This window comes from Brachyistius frenatus, unplaced genomic scaffold (assembly GCF_029030835.1).
Source record: "Brachyistius frenatus isolate BFR_SWC_R1_liver_20210118 unplaced genomic scaffold, ASM2903083v1 Contig_13, whole genome shotgun sequence".
Lineage (NCBI taxonomy): Eukaryota > Metazoa > Chordata > Actinopteri > Embiotocidae > Brachyistius > Brachyistius frenatus.
Window position 1 is genome coordinate 1,999,036 of NW_027210612.1, and position 18,334 is coordinate 2,017,369.

The 18,334-nt window shown below is 39.5% G+C and overlaps 1 protein-coding gene across 21 annotated transcripts in view; it reads left to right on the top strand.

Annotated features, from left to right (window-relative positions):
- The window catches only part of kcnma1a (potassium large conductance calcium-activated channel, subfamily M, alpha member 1a), a 146,328-nt gene extending 128,272 nt beyond the window's left edge, over window positions 1-18,056 (top strand). For 12 of the 21 annotated variants that reach the window (XM_069692713.1, XM_069692714.1, XM_069692716.1 and 9 more), the window contains 7 exons: window positions 1,361-1,474; window positions 4,704-4,834; window positions 7,278-7,472; window positions 7,897-8,015; window positions 8,732-8,956; window positions 10,076-10,104; window positions 13,430-18,056. In XM_069692713.1, the coding sequence (XP_069548814.1) occupies window positions 1,361-1,474; window positions 4,704-4,834; window positions 7,278-7,472; window positions 7,897-8,015; window positions 8,732-8,956; window positions 10,076-10,104; window positions 13,430-13,581 (965 nt within the window). In that variant the 3' untranslated portion in view covers window positions 13,582-18,056. Of the gene's footprint in view, window positions 1-1,360; window positions 1,475-2,783; window positions 2,868-4,703; window positions 4,835-7,277; window positions 7,473-7,896; window positions 8,016-8,731; window positions 8,957-10,075; window positions 10,105-13,429 lie in introns of all 21 variants that reach the window. The other 9 variants (XM_069692720.1, XM_069692725.1, XM_069692729.1 and 6 more) reach the window with 3 other exon arrangements.
- The last annotated feature ends 278 nt before the right edge of the window (window positions 18,057-18,334 follow it).

The following is an 18,334-nucleotide window of genomic DNA, read 5'->3' on the forward strand; positions in this document are numbered from 1 at the left end:
CACACACAGAATTTGCAATCCTTTTAAAACTTTGTGACCTGAATATATTCCGTGCATTATGTTTCCTTGGTGGTGGCACTATAAGCTGACATTTTGCTGTAGTCAGCACTAAATGATGGATGTCAAAACACAGTTGATGCATTATGCATATAGCATTACAGATTTAAGGTGTTTACTTGTCACGTTGAGGAAATGCAAAAATGTGAAGTCATGTGAATTCATACTCCTGTCACTTGCACTTGTATTTCATGGTTCTGTGCCACACCATAAAAGGTTTTCAGGATCCACTTCACCAATTTTATCGTAACAAAATGAACAACATATAAAATTTATGTGTGGCCATTGATGGAGGGACGTGAATGCTAAATATGTCTTAGCTGACCCCTAAAAGCTCAATGTCTGTATTGCAGTTTTTAGGCAGGCGCCTTGTTCACTTAGCCTTCTCCTCTGTCTTTCTGCTTCTTTTTTTCTCTGTCTATCCACACATTTGAATGACACAGAAAGCGCACATCAACAAATTCATGCTGAGTGAGCTGACATGCGCTATGTATAAATGTATTGATACAGAGTTCCAGGTGTATGTCCTCATGCATGTGATACTTCTGAGGATAAGATGTGCATTCTTTTGCTTTGACAACATTTTTCCGAAAATAATGTCATAGACGGTACTACCCCAAAAAACAGTTAGAAATAAGACTGGAGTCAGCTTTAATTATAATTAAGTAGGACAATTATTACGCCTTAAAATGTAGCATTTCCAAGAAACAGCAGGTCATAATTGCAGTAGGTACTACAAAAAAACTACAAAGTTTCAAAATGGAAATGTGTGCGTAAGACAACCAAAGCAAGAGAACTATATAATATTAAATCACGTAACTGGACAACAAAAAGTTTAGTGAAGTGCAGCATGATGGAAAATAAAACCCAACTAAACCCCTGATCTCATATATAAAGTTATCTCATGTGAGTTAGCATTCTTAAATGTAATACATTTGTATTTGTTCTTTTGATTTCACCATAAATACTGTAGTAATAGTAGAAAGACAAACACAGAAGAAATACACAGATCAATCCATTATCTTTAATAATAAAACTTAAGTTAATCATTTTTAACAAGCTATTTGCAGAAAATATATTAGAAAGCTGAACAATGGCATTTTGTTGATTTGTATTATTCCCTGCACATTCCCTGAAGCTTTGCCAGTAGCACAATCGTAGTATTGTATCAGTATATTTATGTTTTATGTGTGCTCAATGCTTTTGTGAGATCTAAAACGAGATCTCTTAACACAACCCCCGTTACAAATTTGATTTGCTGATGTGTTCTCTAGCTTATGTCTGTGTTTCTTGCTGTGTTCAGGTTTCACGCCTCCTGGAATGGACAGGTCATCTCCAGACAGCAGTCCAGTACATGGCTTTGTGCGTCAGGCTTCTGTCACCACCGGATCCAACATCCCCATCATCACAGAACTAGGTAAAACGGTTTCCACCCGCCCTCACATGCAAACATCGCACGCCATGCCCAATAACCTCAGATCAACTCACTATTCATTTACAGACATAGATACACTGCGCTGATAATCCAAGACTTCATTCTGCTACCAAAAGTTCCAACTCATTCAAGGTCAAGTGGACTAAGGAATGTGTGGTGTGGAATTTTTTGATGTCGATAGCTTTGCCCAACTCAAGTCTCATATTGGTATGTGAATTATTGGATCTGGCTCGCTGTTGTCAAACGGTGACTCAATTTGAAGATGTCAGATGGGCACTTTAAGGACAAAAGCTACATCTTCAGCAATTTGTTCCCTAATGGACAAGAGAAACTCAGTCCGATGGAGACGGTGAGAGAGGGAGAAAAAGAGAGAGCGCGAAGGTAGAGGGGGAAAAAAAGTGCCTTGGTTGCAAAATGGGTCCATTTATTAATAACAATGCCAGTGGTTGTATTCCCACTGGTGATGGGGACTCATGAAACTTTCAGATCTCTGAGGGGCCTTCTAAAGCACCAGAGACCAGCTACTCTGTCTCCCCTGACCCAATTAGGGAGCAATGGAGCATGAGGCCAGCTAAGAAAAGGCCAGAAAGAGAAAGGCGGTACCTAATGTTACTTATAGCCGGGCCAGCCATTACCTGAACAGAGGCTCTCCCATTACACTGCTGACCGTATATGTAATCATCAAAACTGGATCTTCCATGTTGGAGTCATTGGTTTGTGCCTGGGACTCAAATGCTAGCAGCTCCATTGTTGTTCCTCTGCATGCTCTTTGCTAACAAATTTCACAGCTGCAGCAACACAAGATGCGATAACATTGTCTCTCAGAAAAGGAAGGCGGAAGAGCATCTCGAGGAGAGTGGCTGCATGTCTCACTGGAACCATATACTGAAATCACACTGTCACATGCTCGGGTTACAGTGCCAGGGGCAGATTAAAGTCAAGTTAAAACATAAAAACACGCCTCATCCGAGTTGCATGATCAATTTTGTTTGCATGGCGCGTGAAGTAGGTGTTTTTATGGATAAGACCTTGTTTATCCCTTTCACTGTTTTACCATGAAATAATCTATTGTTGTATAGCACCGCGACACCTCTGGCTTTGTATCTACTGGGCGCTCTAATCCAGGCGGCTTTACTTTTCGACACGGGACAACCATGAATGTTTCCGAGTAATTCCGGAGTTGACAAGAGTAGTCTGAGACAGCGAAAATGCCTTTCTTGCAGTCTTTGAAACTGTTTCAATAACGACAACATTTCTCCCCACCACCCCACCCCCCCGCCATCACCATTAGCTAAACCTGGCAAACTACTGCCATTGGTTTCACTCAGTCAGGAAAAAAAATGTGGAACCAACATACAAATGATAACAGAGCTGGGTAAGCTGAGCCTTTGTCCTCTGCTGCCGCTCGTTCTCTCGCTCTGCCGCTCGGCTCCTCATCAGCTTGTCTTGATTTATCTGGCTGCAGTCAAGGCCCTCGCTGCTCCCATGGCTTCACTTTGAACACATTTTTATTCTTCATTCTGGTTGAAATTGACTGTCTTGTTTCGGCCCCTATTTTAATGATTTTACTTTTTCTCTTTTTGGGATGTTTTTTTTTTTTTTCCTTTCTCCAGTTGCGTTTGCAGAGCCTCACTAGGCCTTTGATCATGCTCAGTCTGTCCTTGTGGCTGTTTTCATAGCAACACCCCCTCGCCCCCTCCTCCAAACACTCTCACACATACTCAGCCGCACCCCCACCCCCCACCCCTCCGCCCCCCTCTCTCCCCGAGCCCCGTTCACTCCTTTGGCCCGGGATCGTTTGCATCAGCCCCTTGTCTTGACAAGCGCCTTGACTGACGTTTCTGTTCCACAGCTCACAGGGAGCCAGGGAAGAAATCAGATTTCCAAAAAACAAAAAACTCATGTTCAATCCGTCTTTTCCGCTATTTATTTTTTAAATTCATTTTCCACTTTTTTTCTTTTTTTCTCTCCCATATCTCTGAAGCGCAGATATTGCTCAAGTCAAACAACAATGTTTTTCAAGTATTGTTGTTTTTTAGACCCTTTTGCTGCCCACTGCTGCTAGACATACAATTTAAGAGAAAAGAGATGCACTGCAGGGAGGACTCTATACATTTGTTACAAATGAGAGATGAAAAAAATATCCTTTTTCTTTCATTATTTGGTTATGTTCATTCACACCGTGCCATTTAATTAATTTAGCAGACCTGATTTATTGTTGATCATGACGTGAACAAGTGTGTTGTTACCTGGCTTTGATTTGACTTTCAGGGCACAGGTAAATATGTGAGAAGTAGTTCTCCAAAGGTGATGATGATGTGACAAACACATCCATCAAGGAAAACTCTGTAAAACATTGCATGACTTTATAAGTGCATGATTTTGTTCTGTGAGATAGTAGCCATTGTTGAAGTCTCAATTTTTTACTATGTTTACTGAATACATCAATAAATACCTATATACTGTTTTTCTTTAAAAAATGTACATATATTATAATCTATGCATGTAACACTACCCTAAGACTGAGAATTCATCTGTTTGAGTATTGCAATATATACAATATGTGGTTTTCTGTTAAAAACAAAGATAAAGTTGCAACTGAGATTGGGGACTTCTGCAATGGTTATCACTGTGTATGCATTATATGCTCTTAATATATTTTTTCCTGAAGTTGTTTCTCGAAATGTATGAACTGCACCTTGCATGTTATAGACGTTAACTATATATAATATTCAAGATGAAGAATAATTTTTACTCAAAAAGTCAAAAACACTTTTTTTCACATTCCAAACAATTATAAAATACATGGTCAAAAAAAATAAACCAGAGGTAACATATTTAGCTTATTTTTTTTTAGCATGTCTGGTAATTCAGACAAGTCGATCAAAATCATGTCAATTGTTTGGAGAAGAAATTACGTTTTTGTTTGAGTTTTGTGGTTAAAACTTTAATGCAGCTGTACACATTTTAAGTGTAGACGCAAAATCTAGTGTGCGCCTGATGTTGCATTATATTGTAAGTTCCAACCCTCCATCAATACCTATATACCTGAGACTTTTCTCTCACAGTATCAATATACATTTTTTTATCTTTTCAAATATAACTCAAATAAAAAAGAAGTCCTAAACTCTCAGGTGTGTTGGTGTCAATGTTCAAGTGTGTGCATCTCACAGTGCCCTCCTCTAACTCAGCTTCGTTTCCCCTCTCGCAGTGAACGACTCCAACGTTCAGTTCCTGGACCAAGATGATGATGACGACCCAGACACAGAGCTGTACCTCACTCAGCCCTTCGCCTGCGGCACCGCCTTCGCTGTCAGTGTACTCGACTCCCTGATGAGTGCGGTGAGTTCTCAAACACACTGTAAACCCACTGGGTTGGAGTGGTTTTTTTTTTTTTTTTTTAAATCTGTTTTTCAAAATCTCACATTTTACTACACATTTTATAATTTTTTTTTTTTTTCGAAATTATTCTGGGTTTGAATGTTTTAAATGAGTAATATTCAGACTTTCAAAAAAATTAAATGAAAAAATGACACAAAGTGCATGGTGATGTTGAAGCCACGGTTGCATGCTGTTGCACTGATAGAAACTACATGATAAAGGAAAGAGGTGAGCCTCCAAGTTAATCACAAAAGATGGACCAAAGAAAACTATAGAAGTTAGTGGCACCACAATGCAGTATTTTTGTCATGTTCATTTCCTTCATCTGTGGTCATGTCTGTACTGTTTGCTAAATAATTTTGTCATTTTACCATGAATTTAAATTAGAAAGCTATTTTCAAATTACTTGAACAATTTTTTTTTTTCAGATGTATTATCTTGGGCTTGGTCATAATTTTCCAAAAGTCCTTATAAGTTTGAAAAAAAAAAGAGAAAACTTTATTCAACTACTCTCTTAGTTTCCTTGTTTTTACTGTTGCATGTTGGTGATGCTTCACTACCTCCAAAGGGTGGCGGTAAAGCACCTAAAAGCTTTTTGCCAACCGCCAATAAACAACAAAAGGTGCAGAAGACCAAGTACTGGCACCAGTATCAATGGCTAGCTTTGTTCAACTGAAGTTTGTTGTTAACGTGCAGAGCAAACAACAGCCCTCATCTCAAAGATGAAGCTAAAGAAATGCTTCTCATCAACTTTGTACCAAGCGAGCAGAGTTTACGGTGTGTGTGTGAGTGAGTCTCTCTCTCTTTTGCAGCTGGTGTCAATAAAAACTTCTGCGGGTTAAGTGTAACGATAAGTTTCAGTCGATGCACAGTTTTGGCATTTCAAGAAGGCAGCAGTTGGCAAATGAAACGGTAGAGAACATTGATCACATATGCCTGCCAACTCCACTGATATCAAAAGAAAAATTGTTGGTATCAGTCCTGATCTTAAGTATTATGAATTTAACTTTCAAGAGCCTTATCAGATCTTTTAACAATGGAAGTGTAGAAGGTCAGTAAATGGCGATGACATAAGAAAAACACTTTCATCTCTTGACAATGTCATCACTGTACTAGAGATAAGATAAAGGAGGAGATGGGGGGGAATTATATTCGACAAATAATGCCAACCCCCACACCCCTTCCCCTCCTCCTCTTCCTCCCAGCGCTCTTTCATGGCTAACTGTGTTTTTTTTCCCCCCTCTGGTGCTGTGATGGCTTAATTCCAGCAGTCCTCTCTGTGAATGAGGGGTTAGAGAAGCGTGCAGAGCTGAGCTGAGCAGGGAGTAGAGCAGGCGTCAGCTGTAGTCTGGCACTGGTCAGAGGTGAAGCCAGCTAATGGACACTGCTCATCCATCATGAGCCTCTGCAGGCCTGTCAGGGGCCCAGTGAGAGGCGCTGCCACTCTGGCCCGGCTGCCGAGTGACATCGGCTGTCTTCACACGTGGCAAAAGCAGGTCCTGATCGGCTTGAAGGACAAGAGAACCTGACACCCACAGAGCGCAGTCAAACCGTTGCTTCAGAAGGGAAAGCAGACATCATACAGTGTGTAGTGTTCACAGAGGACAGAATAGTGCTTTGTGACGATCATGTTGACCATGTCTCCCTCAAATTTGAAAAATTCCTGTATCTTCTTTAAAGAGAATACATATTCACCAATAAATCACAGTATATATTTGCACTGATAAATAGTGGTGTCTAGTCACATAGATAGTTTTATTTTAGTTTTTTTTATTATTATTAATCTCCAATTTTTCCCCTCCACGAAAATGTGGAGGTGAACTGAATTTTACTTTTGGTGCTCAAAACTTTGAAAAATGCCATTCAAAAATTGCAATATCTTTTTTCAAAACGTGTCCTTGATACTTCATGTAACAGAAAGTTGCCTGCACTTTTCTTAGGGACTATTTTGTCGACCTAAAGTAGGTAAAAATGTACAGTAAACTGTGATATCTGTGGATTATCCACAGAAACAGGGACATTGATTATGACTATCTGATTGAGACATATTGCTGTTGAATTTTAACAGGGAATTTGCCAAAATCGAAATCTCAAACGTATATAACCTAAGTAAAACAACAACAACAACAACAACAAAAAAACAACCTATATTCATGGTGAGATGACACTGGATGGAAGTGAGAAAATCAGTTTGAAGTGATATGATGAACCGGACCTTTAAAGCTGTTGAAAATAATGCTATAATGGGACTGGAACACAATCTTCCACAGCCTGTCTCCTCATCTCAGGCAGTTCGATGTTAGAAGGTAGTCTGAGGTTGTACATAACGGGCTGTGCTTTTTTTTTCCCACCTTGTGACTCTAATGGCGTCTGCTTACAGAGATCCCCTCTCTCTTCTTCCCAGACATACTTCAATGATAATATCCTTACACTGATTCGAACGCTGGTCACAGGGGGAGCTACGCCGGAGCTGGAGGCCCTGTTGGCTGAAGAAAACGCTCTCAGAGGAGGCTACAGCACACCGCAGACACTGGCCAACAGAGACAGGTGTCGCGTCGCCCAGCTAGCCCTCTACGACGGGCCATTTGCTGACTTGGGGGTAAGTGGATGTTTAAGTGGAGATGACGCGTTTTGGCACAACCCAGCAGCACACATCTGGCCGTCTCCGCTCCTTGCGGTTCTTAATTCGATGTGAAGAACAGTGATCACGCAAAGCTGGCCATATTTGGTGGGGAGGCAAGAGCGCTTCGGAGATAACAATGAACACCACCAAGGACATACCAGGACCATTTGGTTCCAATTGTATTTTGTTTACTGTCAAACAGAACTTTCAATTTTGAACTGATTTATTCTTTTCTAGAAATAATTATGGCATAATAGCTAGGAAGAACTGATGCAGAACATTGCAGAACACATGAACTTCAACGACAACTTTGCAGAGAATTAATTTTTCCTGCCAATAAACAAGATCGTCACGATAACCTGAAACACACTGATGGTGCCTTTGCTCTGTTGTTCATCAGGATGGCGGCTGCTATGGGGATTTGTTCTGCAAAGCGTTGAAGACATACAACATGCTGTGTTTTGGAATCTACAGATTAAGAGATGCTCATCTCAATGCACCAAGCCCGTGCACAAAACGGTACAGTATCAGCTTTTGCTCATTGTCAAAAGGAATATTTTGATGTAATAAAATGAGTGATAAGGATCATAGATAGACTTTAGTCCTTCCAAAGGCAGAATTGAAGTGTGCGAGCAGTTATTTCACAAACATCACAAAAACAAATGAGTACAGTGAGAAATAAGTGAAATTAAAAGGCCAAGGTATATGATCACTAAATTACACCACCTTAACGGCATGCTAGCTAGCTAGCCAGGTAGATAACAGTTATAACTGTAACAGGTTGTGTCTTCTGTTTGGAAAGTTTTGGAGTTTAAAAAAAAATCCATTGTAAACAGTAAAGACTATCCATTGTAAAGTTTGGTGAGCCACTGTTGTTCCCAGTGGTGGTAAAACTGGTAGCTTACTCCATCAATTCAGCAGAAAATATGTTGAAATACTCAGAGTGTATGCGATTACTTTGAATTTAAGGTATAGAATATATACATGATAACATTGTAATGTTTTTTTTAAAATATTTTACGTACTTCTCACATTAGAATAAGCCACTGTAAACCAATATAAAGGTCCAGTCATTCAAGAAAAAAAAGAATTGCTGTGATATACTGTGAAAACACGACGTTGATCGTTGTTGTTGTTCAGTAAACTAAACAACACTCTCCTTTATAGTTCAACAATTCTTGTCTTTCTTTGATGTATGAAAGTTTAATCCTTTCTAACTTTTGTTTTCTGCATAGATATGTGATCACAAACCCTCCATACGAGTTTGAGCTGGTGCCCACAGACCTGATCTTCTGCCTCATGCAGTTCGACCACAACGCTGGCCAGTCGCGGACAAGCTTATCCCACTCTTCCCACTCCTCCCATTCCTCCAGCAAAAAGAGCTCCTCCGTGCACTCCATCCCCCCCTCCAACCGGCAGAACCGCAGCAGCAAGACCCGGGAGGCCCGCGACAAACAGAAGTACGTGCACTCCCATGTCCTGTGCAGTTTTACAGTGCATGTTTGTAGTGTTTTATACCCGACTTTTATCTGATATAGGTGCGTGTGTGTTTGTGTGCAGACCGTGATGACACATGCACTGATGATTACTGTGTGTTGTGTGTTTGTGCTGTGTCCATGCCCAGTGTTTGTGTGTGTTTCTTTCATAATCATCTGCATGTGGTCTTCACTCTCACATCACAGCAATCATAACATGACATTAGCAAATTGGTAAACTCACTTTGTGGAAAGCTGGACTCATTTATTATACTCAAAGACTGTTGAGAATCTTTCCTTCCAAGTTAAATTTTTTGGCATTGTAAACATTAAAATCACTTGTTTGGATGGCACAGCCTTTGTGGTTGGAAACTAGCTTACAGTAAAGGCCTCAACCACAACACACTCAGTATGTTGTTTGGTAGACCAAACAACATACTGACAGAGGATTATCAGAGGATTATCTGTCTTAATATTTAGCTGTTTTGTGTCTAACTCGTAGTATTTGTGGAGTAAATAACTGTTGTTTGTTGGATATTTGTGCACATGATCAGTACGCCTGGATCATGGATGTAATGTATTGTGATTTGCCTACTAGAGCTGATATTGATTATAAAGCAAATTTGGTTTGACATTACTGATCATCCTTCAGCAGTGTTGATATTTTGTTATTCATGGTGCATCTGTACTGCTTTACTGCATGTCCATGTTGGTAGCCCTCTTGAGCAGGCTTTTATTTCCTGTTATGTTTATCATACTATTATAAGATTATTTTGAATTTGGTGAAATATTTTGACCTACATGTTATATATTCCTTCTTCTCTCCCCGATAAATTTTGAATCTATCTATGATCTGGAAAAATTAAGTAATTTTGAAATCGTGACATATTCTAAAAGCATGCAGATTTGTTACGATCGTACTCAAGAATTATTAAATGGTAGACGATAAGCCCTCAGTACATCTTACAATTAAGATGTATTATATAGTCCAAATACTGTAGTTACCATATGTAAGCATTAGGTGGACTGGTAGTCATTTTTCAGTTGTGTATTGACTGTAAATACTACTTACTTACAGTAGATTACTTACCTCTCTTTCTGAAGTGCAACAAGGATGAATAGAATGGGCCAAGGTATGCAAGTTAACGATTCTGCATGACTTAGCAACCTTTACCTGGGGTTCTGATCATAACTATGTCCTCTGAGGATATTGTTATGACGAGGGGAGTTTGTTTTATTTATCACATTCTTCAAATGTTAAGTAAACCATGCCTCAGTTTAAGTTTTGCTTTCATCTGGAAAGCAAAATGTCTGCTGCTGCTCCTGCCTCCTCCCTGCCATGATCAGGACCATCTCCACATTGCATGAGGTTGAGACAAAACCCTCCTTCCCCCCCCCCCTCTTTCTTTGTGCCTTTACCTCACTTATTTACTTGATGATATGAGTTTTTCTTTTCCTCCAGAACAATCCTTTTTCACATTGTTTCTTTCCATTATTTATCATGCCTTTTTATGATTTATTTGAACTTGAGATGGTTTGCATTGTGTGAGAGGTCTGTGTGTTTGCGCATCTTCCCTCCTATTGAATCCTATCAGATGACTGTAGCAGACTGTCATATTTATGCTCCCATTGAGGACAGTAGGTTACTATTATAGCTGCATCAGCATAAAATACAACATGTTTTCCAACTGTACAAGCCTACACCATAGCTCACATGTAGGTCAGACTGATTCAAATCCCCCTGATGCAGCCAAATTGCTTACTTCTTCACAGAACTTTAAGAAAGTGTGTCCAGCCCTGTGCCATCAGTCACACCAAGAAAGTGGGAGGTGTGACCAATTTAAAGTTTAAATTGAAGGGGGATATGAGTCTCTAAGTTTCCCTCCTTGTAACCATGCACACCTGATATGGTGGTTTGAGGCGACATCACTAAGTTCACCGTATCAGCAGCAGACTCTGGAGAGAGATGGCAGACATCTTGCTTCACCTCAGGCACAATTCTACACATCAAATGGCGGTGCTGTAACACACAGCCCTGCAGCCTTAAGCTTGCTGACACACACACACACACACACACACACACACACACACACACACACACACACACACACACACACACACACACACACACACACACACACACACACACACACACACACACAAGCGTGCACAAATGAATCTCCACATATGGAAGCCTGCATTTAGACCAACATATGCACACACACACACACACACACACACACACACACACACACACACACACACACACACACACACACACACACACACACACACACACACACACACACACACACACACAAGCTCTCAAGGTTTGCTCCACATAGCAAAGTTAAAAATTTGATATTACAACTTCACCCAAAAGGAAGTGACATATTGAATGGCATTGGAGACGCCTGTGAAGTGCTGGGAGAGAGTTTACAAACTTCTGACAGCTGGCATACTCTGAAATGGTGCTCTCATAGCCTACTTAAACATTAAGAGATTGTTTCCAAAATGACACATCCAACTCTTTCAAACCTTACAAAGCTTACTATGAAATGTGACTGCGTAGGATATTGTATACTTTGCACATTATTAGCTTAAGAACAAAATCATCCAAATTGCATTCCTTACATACAGTAACAATACTGCAAAACAGCCATAAAGACAGTTTAAGGTTTTCGTTGAGCAGGCTTACACGTATCCATTTCTATGATTTCTGCAACCACTCAAATGTAATGGAAGGGAATGGAATTTAATTTGTTGTCCTCACAGCACAGGCCTTGGGAGTGTTTAATTATTTACCACAATCCTGCAAGGATTAAACCCATTTGACTTAAATTATAATGTAGCCTTTGCAATTTAAAAAAAAAATGCCTTTAACAGAGTAAAACAACCATTCTGATCTTTAGTGCCATTTACAAATTGCTGTTTAGTGGGTTATGGTATTTTTGGGAATAGGCACACCCATATGGGCAACAACATATTTTGGCTTAACAAGATAGAAAAGCTGACTATACAAATTGGAAAAGGCTGATTAATTCAGCCTAATTAAAGTATTGAAAGTAATGAATGAGCCTTTGGTTTAGCGCCGTATGTCTAGCAGACCTAATCAACAAGGTATTTTACAAAGGAGTCGAGCATATATACCTTGTTTGATTTTAATTGGGAGCAATGGTAGCTAGCCTGGTATGGCAAGACCCCAATTCATTGCGTGACTATATGGGTCTGGTTATGCTCCATTGAGGATTGTTTCGTTGCATCCTAATGGACATAAACCTTGGGTTAATTTTGAAAGTAGCAGGCTTTAACCAATTGGCATTGACAACCAGATGACATATGTACGCCACACACCCGTTAGAGGGGCTGACCAAATGCTAATATGAACAGGGTTTCCAGACTGTAATCACAGTGAAGACTGAAGCTGTGAGCAAAAGTCAGGTGGAGCCAGGCTCGATAATAACAGCTGTCTGACCTGAATTACCAGATCTGAACCCTAAATATTAACAAACAAGGAGGTCTTGTATCCTCACCGGTAGCTGCAATATGCTAAATGCCCGTATCATGACTGACCTATGGTGGCACAAGTTGTGCAGTACATTACATTAAATGAGCTCCTCTGTGCCATTTTAATATGTGCATATATTTTTGATGGTATTGAAGATCATAACAGGATTTCTACATCCTTTAGTATACTGTTATACGTAGCATACTGTCAAAATTCATCAGGGACGCAGGCCCTTTCTATAATTTTCCTTCAGTTCTTTTAAATTCATACACATATAAATTAGAGGCACACAACCTTGGGATAAATGTTGATTTTTTTTGCTCGAGTTCAAAACATTTTCAACATTCACCACACTTCACACTGCCCCAGGCAAACTGCCGACTGTATACTCGGTGTATACTCGCGTCTTTGCATCGACTTTGCATGCAGTCCTGCCACATGTTCAGTCTGGATGGTTAACAGAATACACTCACTAGCCTTTATACAGATGAATTTTTTGGAAGAAAGACAAACTACATTACATACTTGACTGTAAGAGATGGATGTCTCAAAACCTGTAAATCAAATCAAAGCTGTCTTTTGGGTACCAAGAGAAACAACAAATAAATATTTGTCATTTGGGGGACCCAACCCTGTAACACTTAAGTGACAATATTATACCATGCTAAATAAACAAAAAAAAAGTATTATTGATCACAAGATTAATTACAATTATATCCATGAACTTACAAAATCGTGTTGGAAATCAACAATGCCAACATGTCAACTTCAAATTGGCTCAACACACCAAACTGAAACTGGACCTCACAGTTTGATGCTAATCACAAAGAATGCCATGCAAATCTTAATCTTACTTAAACTGAGGCAGTATGGTTGAAAATAACCCAATGTTACATACTTTTTCAAACTAACTCTTTGTTTTCTTCCTCTCCCGCCTTGTCCCCCTTCAGAAAAGAAATGGTTTACAGATGAACCAGAAAATGCCTACCCACGGAACATTCAGATCAAGCCCATGAGCACTCACATGGCCAACCAAGTCAACCAATACAAATCCACTAGTAGTCTGATTCCACCAATCAGAGAAGTTGAAGATGAATGCTGAACACCAGGTTTTCTTGCTGACTCACCAGACATCTGTATCCTCTTTCAAGAGATCACCAGTGGAGGAGGGATGATGATGATAATGACAGGGATGTTGAAGACTACCAGATTTCTCTTCACTCATTCTTCTAATCGAGGGTTGGACGGGAGCCCAGACTGGAAGGGACCTCCTATGTGTATACCTTTAATGTTACTTCCATGCTCTTGGACATTGTTTTATTTATTAATGTATCCATAGAGATGTACATAATGACAATCAAATAACGATTGTACAGTCCCTCCCCCCTAGCACTTTTTGGAATTATTTTAAGAGTTCACAAAAAAAAAAAAAAGAGTACTTCCTGTAATTCTTTGCAATAGTTCACCTCTTCATGTGACCAGATTCCATGGCTAAGGCGACTGGTTATTGGAGGATGAGGGTTGCAGCGATAAACTGATCATATCATCTCCCAAAGATTCACCCAGATGCGTCACATCGAACCAGCTGGGTTCATTGGCATCATATCTCCTGTCTGCTTCTGTTTTATTTGCACTAAAACTGAACAAGTTTCTTTTGACAGAACAACTGGAAACATCAGACCCCCACTCTCCAATAAAATGTATCTGAGGAGATGACGGAGGGAAGAAAGGAAGGAAGGGATGCTTGGCTTCGGAGGCATATTAAGCTTGTTCTTGGTTTGTTATACGTCATGTCATTGCTTAAGATTTGCTACTTTACCTTGACCCATCGTGTTGAGTGGGAGCAATCCAGGCCTGCAGAACAAAACCATCTTACAAAACAGTGATCTAAAAACTCAAAGAATGGTGCAGTGTTGGTGTGTCGTGGCTGAAAGAGAACCCTGTACCTACATGTCTTCTGCTGATACGTCAGATACAAAGACTGTGACTCCGTTTTAAGCTCGCATGATATGTGCCTGAGTCCCCTTTACAATAGATATCGTGTGGTTGATTCACCTGAATACATGAGAAGGGTGAAAAACAACCTTCCCTGTCCTTTATGCATTCAGGAGTGCTCATGTACACGCTGTGCATATGTGTGTGTGTGCGCATCGCAGCCACTTGTCCTTCTGGTGTTGCTCTTATTAGTGCCGTCTCCCACCCCACTCATTGGTTTATATGTGATGGCGCATCTTTGAAGGATCAGCATGTGGGATCTTAGCTCTAAAAAAAAAAAAAAAAAAAAAAAAAGTAACAGTCGAAACAAACAGTAGGAGCGTCTAAAGGATTTGGATCTACTAACAAAGACATGAAGTTGCATCCAAAACCGAACCAAAATCCCCAACTATGATTGAGCGGAACACAAACAGCAGCTGGCGTGCCCACTCTAAACGCAATGCCGCAATATCTGCGGCAGAATTGGGATCACAAAAAAGAGTGGTGTATTTTTCTGAATGTTTTGTTTGTTACATAAAGTTTAAGTCTGAGGAAAGGAATGCCACATATCGCATAAAAGTGGGCATAAATGGGTCCTTCTTTGATCAGAGCAACTGCCTGGCACAGGGTTGGCACAGAGGCAGTAAAGAGCTTGGATGTTCTCTGTTGCCAATCCAGATATGACACGTCTCAAAACTCTCAGGAGTTAAGCTGCTGTGTTCGGTCCTCTAACGTGGGGAAATGCTCAAGCATAGTTGGTGGAAATGCAACCATGCCACAGACTGCTAATAAGAACATTGACAAGGAACATGTGTTCTTTATGCTAGCCTGCGTGCAACACGAGTATTTTGCACCTGCTATTGCACTCGTAGATCCAATTCCAGCTGTGACACCGAGAATTGACCTGGTAGCCTTGTACTCCTAATACTAAACTTCATACAAATATGTAGTTTGATTTCTACATTTAAACATATTTATTTTATATCCATGAACATAATCAATTTGTACTTATTTTTCTAGTGAAGAACCAAGTGAAAAGTACTTTCAGAGATACACTCAATTAATATCTTTAATTACAACTACATATCAAAGGATTTAGTGTTTATCACAATTTATTTCACATTGTATTAAAACAAATAATTATTTTTTTATCCACTTGGCCCCTTATTAACAAACTGCATCACTCTGGAGCTATTAAAACTTAGACTAGCTTGCATTGTGAAACCACCATCTTCAGCCTGGCAGCTCGGCCCTGTTGAGTGCTTGTAGAAATTAATTTCGGCTCAGCTGAAGCCTCCTTTAGTTGCGCAGATGCAGTGTGTACTAAATAATGTGTCTACTACTAAGCGTCCCTAGCTGAGAACATGCGTACGGAAAGGTAGTTGTAAAGAAATTATGTTTTGGGGGGGTAAATGTTGTATTTAATTGGAGAGCAGATCAGAGTGGTAATAATGACTAGAAGAGTACAGAGTCACTCCCACTGTGTGCAGGCCAGAACTGAATGACCTTCATTGGATGTGTTTGACCTAAATTAGGTCCCTGGTGTGGAGGAAGAGTGTGTACACTACAGCACAGTGTGCTGGTGTTTCCCTCTAAATATAATTTCAAATATGACGGGGAGACGCTTGCTGTTTATTGCAGTGACGCTCCTCTATAAGACTGTAAAGGAAAAGTCATTTAAAAAAAAATAGAGAACAATTTTAGAATACGGAAAAAGATGATATTGTGCTAAATATGTGTGTGTAAACTCAACCCATTATATAGACCACATTTCTTTCTCAAAGAAAATGATCTGAGCTTCAATGTCTGTCTATTAGGTGTGGTGCAACTATACTGAAGCCTCATACACATTGTCCTGAAGTGAACTTTTGAACTGTGATTACATCGTTGTCACACATTGTAGCAGATAGATTTCTTTTCAGAAAATATGAGTAAAACATATGTATAATTGGGTTGTTAATGGCATACTTGCTAACCTGAACAATAAGGAATTATTAATATTTGATAATGGCAATGACTCATTATACATAGAATCGACAAACTGATTGTTATGTTAATAAAAAAAAAAAGACCAAAAAAAAGACAAACGTGTATCTCGAAAATGAAAGATCTTGGATACGAAGGAATACGGAGACTATTCAAGTACTGTATGTGACACAAGGAAACGTCAGGCGGAATTCGATCTGGTTTAACAGCCATCACTGAGATGGAAGGTAGCACCAATTCAGCAATTGTTATCAAAAGAGAGAACATCCTTTAGTTTTCCTGTTTTTATTACTTTGTGTTATTGCAGGGTTTACATTCCATTTTGTCAGCTCGTCATTATCTGTCACAAACTGTCACAACTGCTTCCTATTTGTTTACAGAGTATTTTTGAGGTACTTAAACATAGCATTGCTCAGAAATAAAAACGGCACATGCTGCAAACTGGCATTAACACAAACTCGCAAATTAATGCACCATTTATTTTCATTATACTTGATTACTGTGCTTTTTGTACCTGAAACCCTTTCATTGTGCAACTCATTCAGGCTGGCATTATTCACACCACTGGACTGAGATGTCTCTCCTTCCTACACCTTTTCAAATGTCTCTATTAGATGTTTTAGGTTTTTGCATTGTATACCTCTAAAGTTTTTTAGAGTGTTTTTGAAGTGCCATGAAGAGTTTAGTTGAGCAAGCATCCTTCAGTCATTCAGGGACACAAGCTCGCTTTGAGGGAGCCGAGTCCATGTGTTTTCCACTGTGACATCGGTGTCTTGTACTGACATGGAGAACATCCAAGCCATCAATGCCTCCATGCCAGTACAGTGCCAGGCAGTGCAAGAGGTCATGAGGAGGGCCCATATTAAGTCCCACTAAAGCGACAAGTGGCATTCAGGACGCCTGAGGGGCTGCTGGGGTGGACAGATACAAGCCCCAGTCGTCAAACCACACATATCATCTCTGCTGTGTGCTTGGTTACAGGTTATCAGGTTGTGTCATGTAGTGTAATGAGATATGGATGACTGAAAGATGCACATAAAGGCCCATGCCTGTAACATCAGCTGTGTTGTTTTCCACTGAACAAATCAAAGACTATGATGCGTCATATGTTGCTGTTACAGTATGTTGCATTATTTTTGTTAATCTATTTTTTGCTGTAAAAGATGGATATAATAACTTATTTGCTGGGAATTGTACTAGATATCATAGAATATATCATACTTATGGGGATGGGAGGTGGGTCTCAAGTCTTAATAATACATTAAAATTGCATTCAGCAATTGTTTTAAGAAAAGTTGCAATTCTCTTTCTTTTTTTTTGGCTGACTATCAGTTCAGGAAGAATTCAGGATATTGCTCTTGCGTATCACAGATAGGATTCGTTGGCACATCGTCATTGCCGCAAACAGGAGCTTGACATAGCAGTTTAATTAGTTTGGATGTGTTCTAGATATGATGGATAAATGGATTATTTGATGGTGCTGAGTTGATCTACCTGACTCTGTCAAATATAATCTGCTGATAAATATACTGTCTTGTACAAAAAGTTTGTACATAGATTGTACATGGTTTCTTTTTGTATTTTCTCAAATTAAAATGGATGTATTTGTGTTCTAAACCTGGAAATTCTCCCTTGTTCTCTATGATTGTATTCAATTAGTTCCAGAAATAGCCAGTCAAAAGTACATTGACAAGTACTGTACTTGTAATTGCACTCCACTACAAATGTATTGTTACATATTTTACATTATCTGTACTTTTCATGAGTTTTTTCATTTTATGCTACCATTTTAGAGGAAACTATCATACTGTTTAGTGATGGCTCTTGCAGATTAAGGTTTTTCATGCAAAACAATTTCCTCCTCATTATTATTATTATTTATTTATGAATTATTA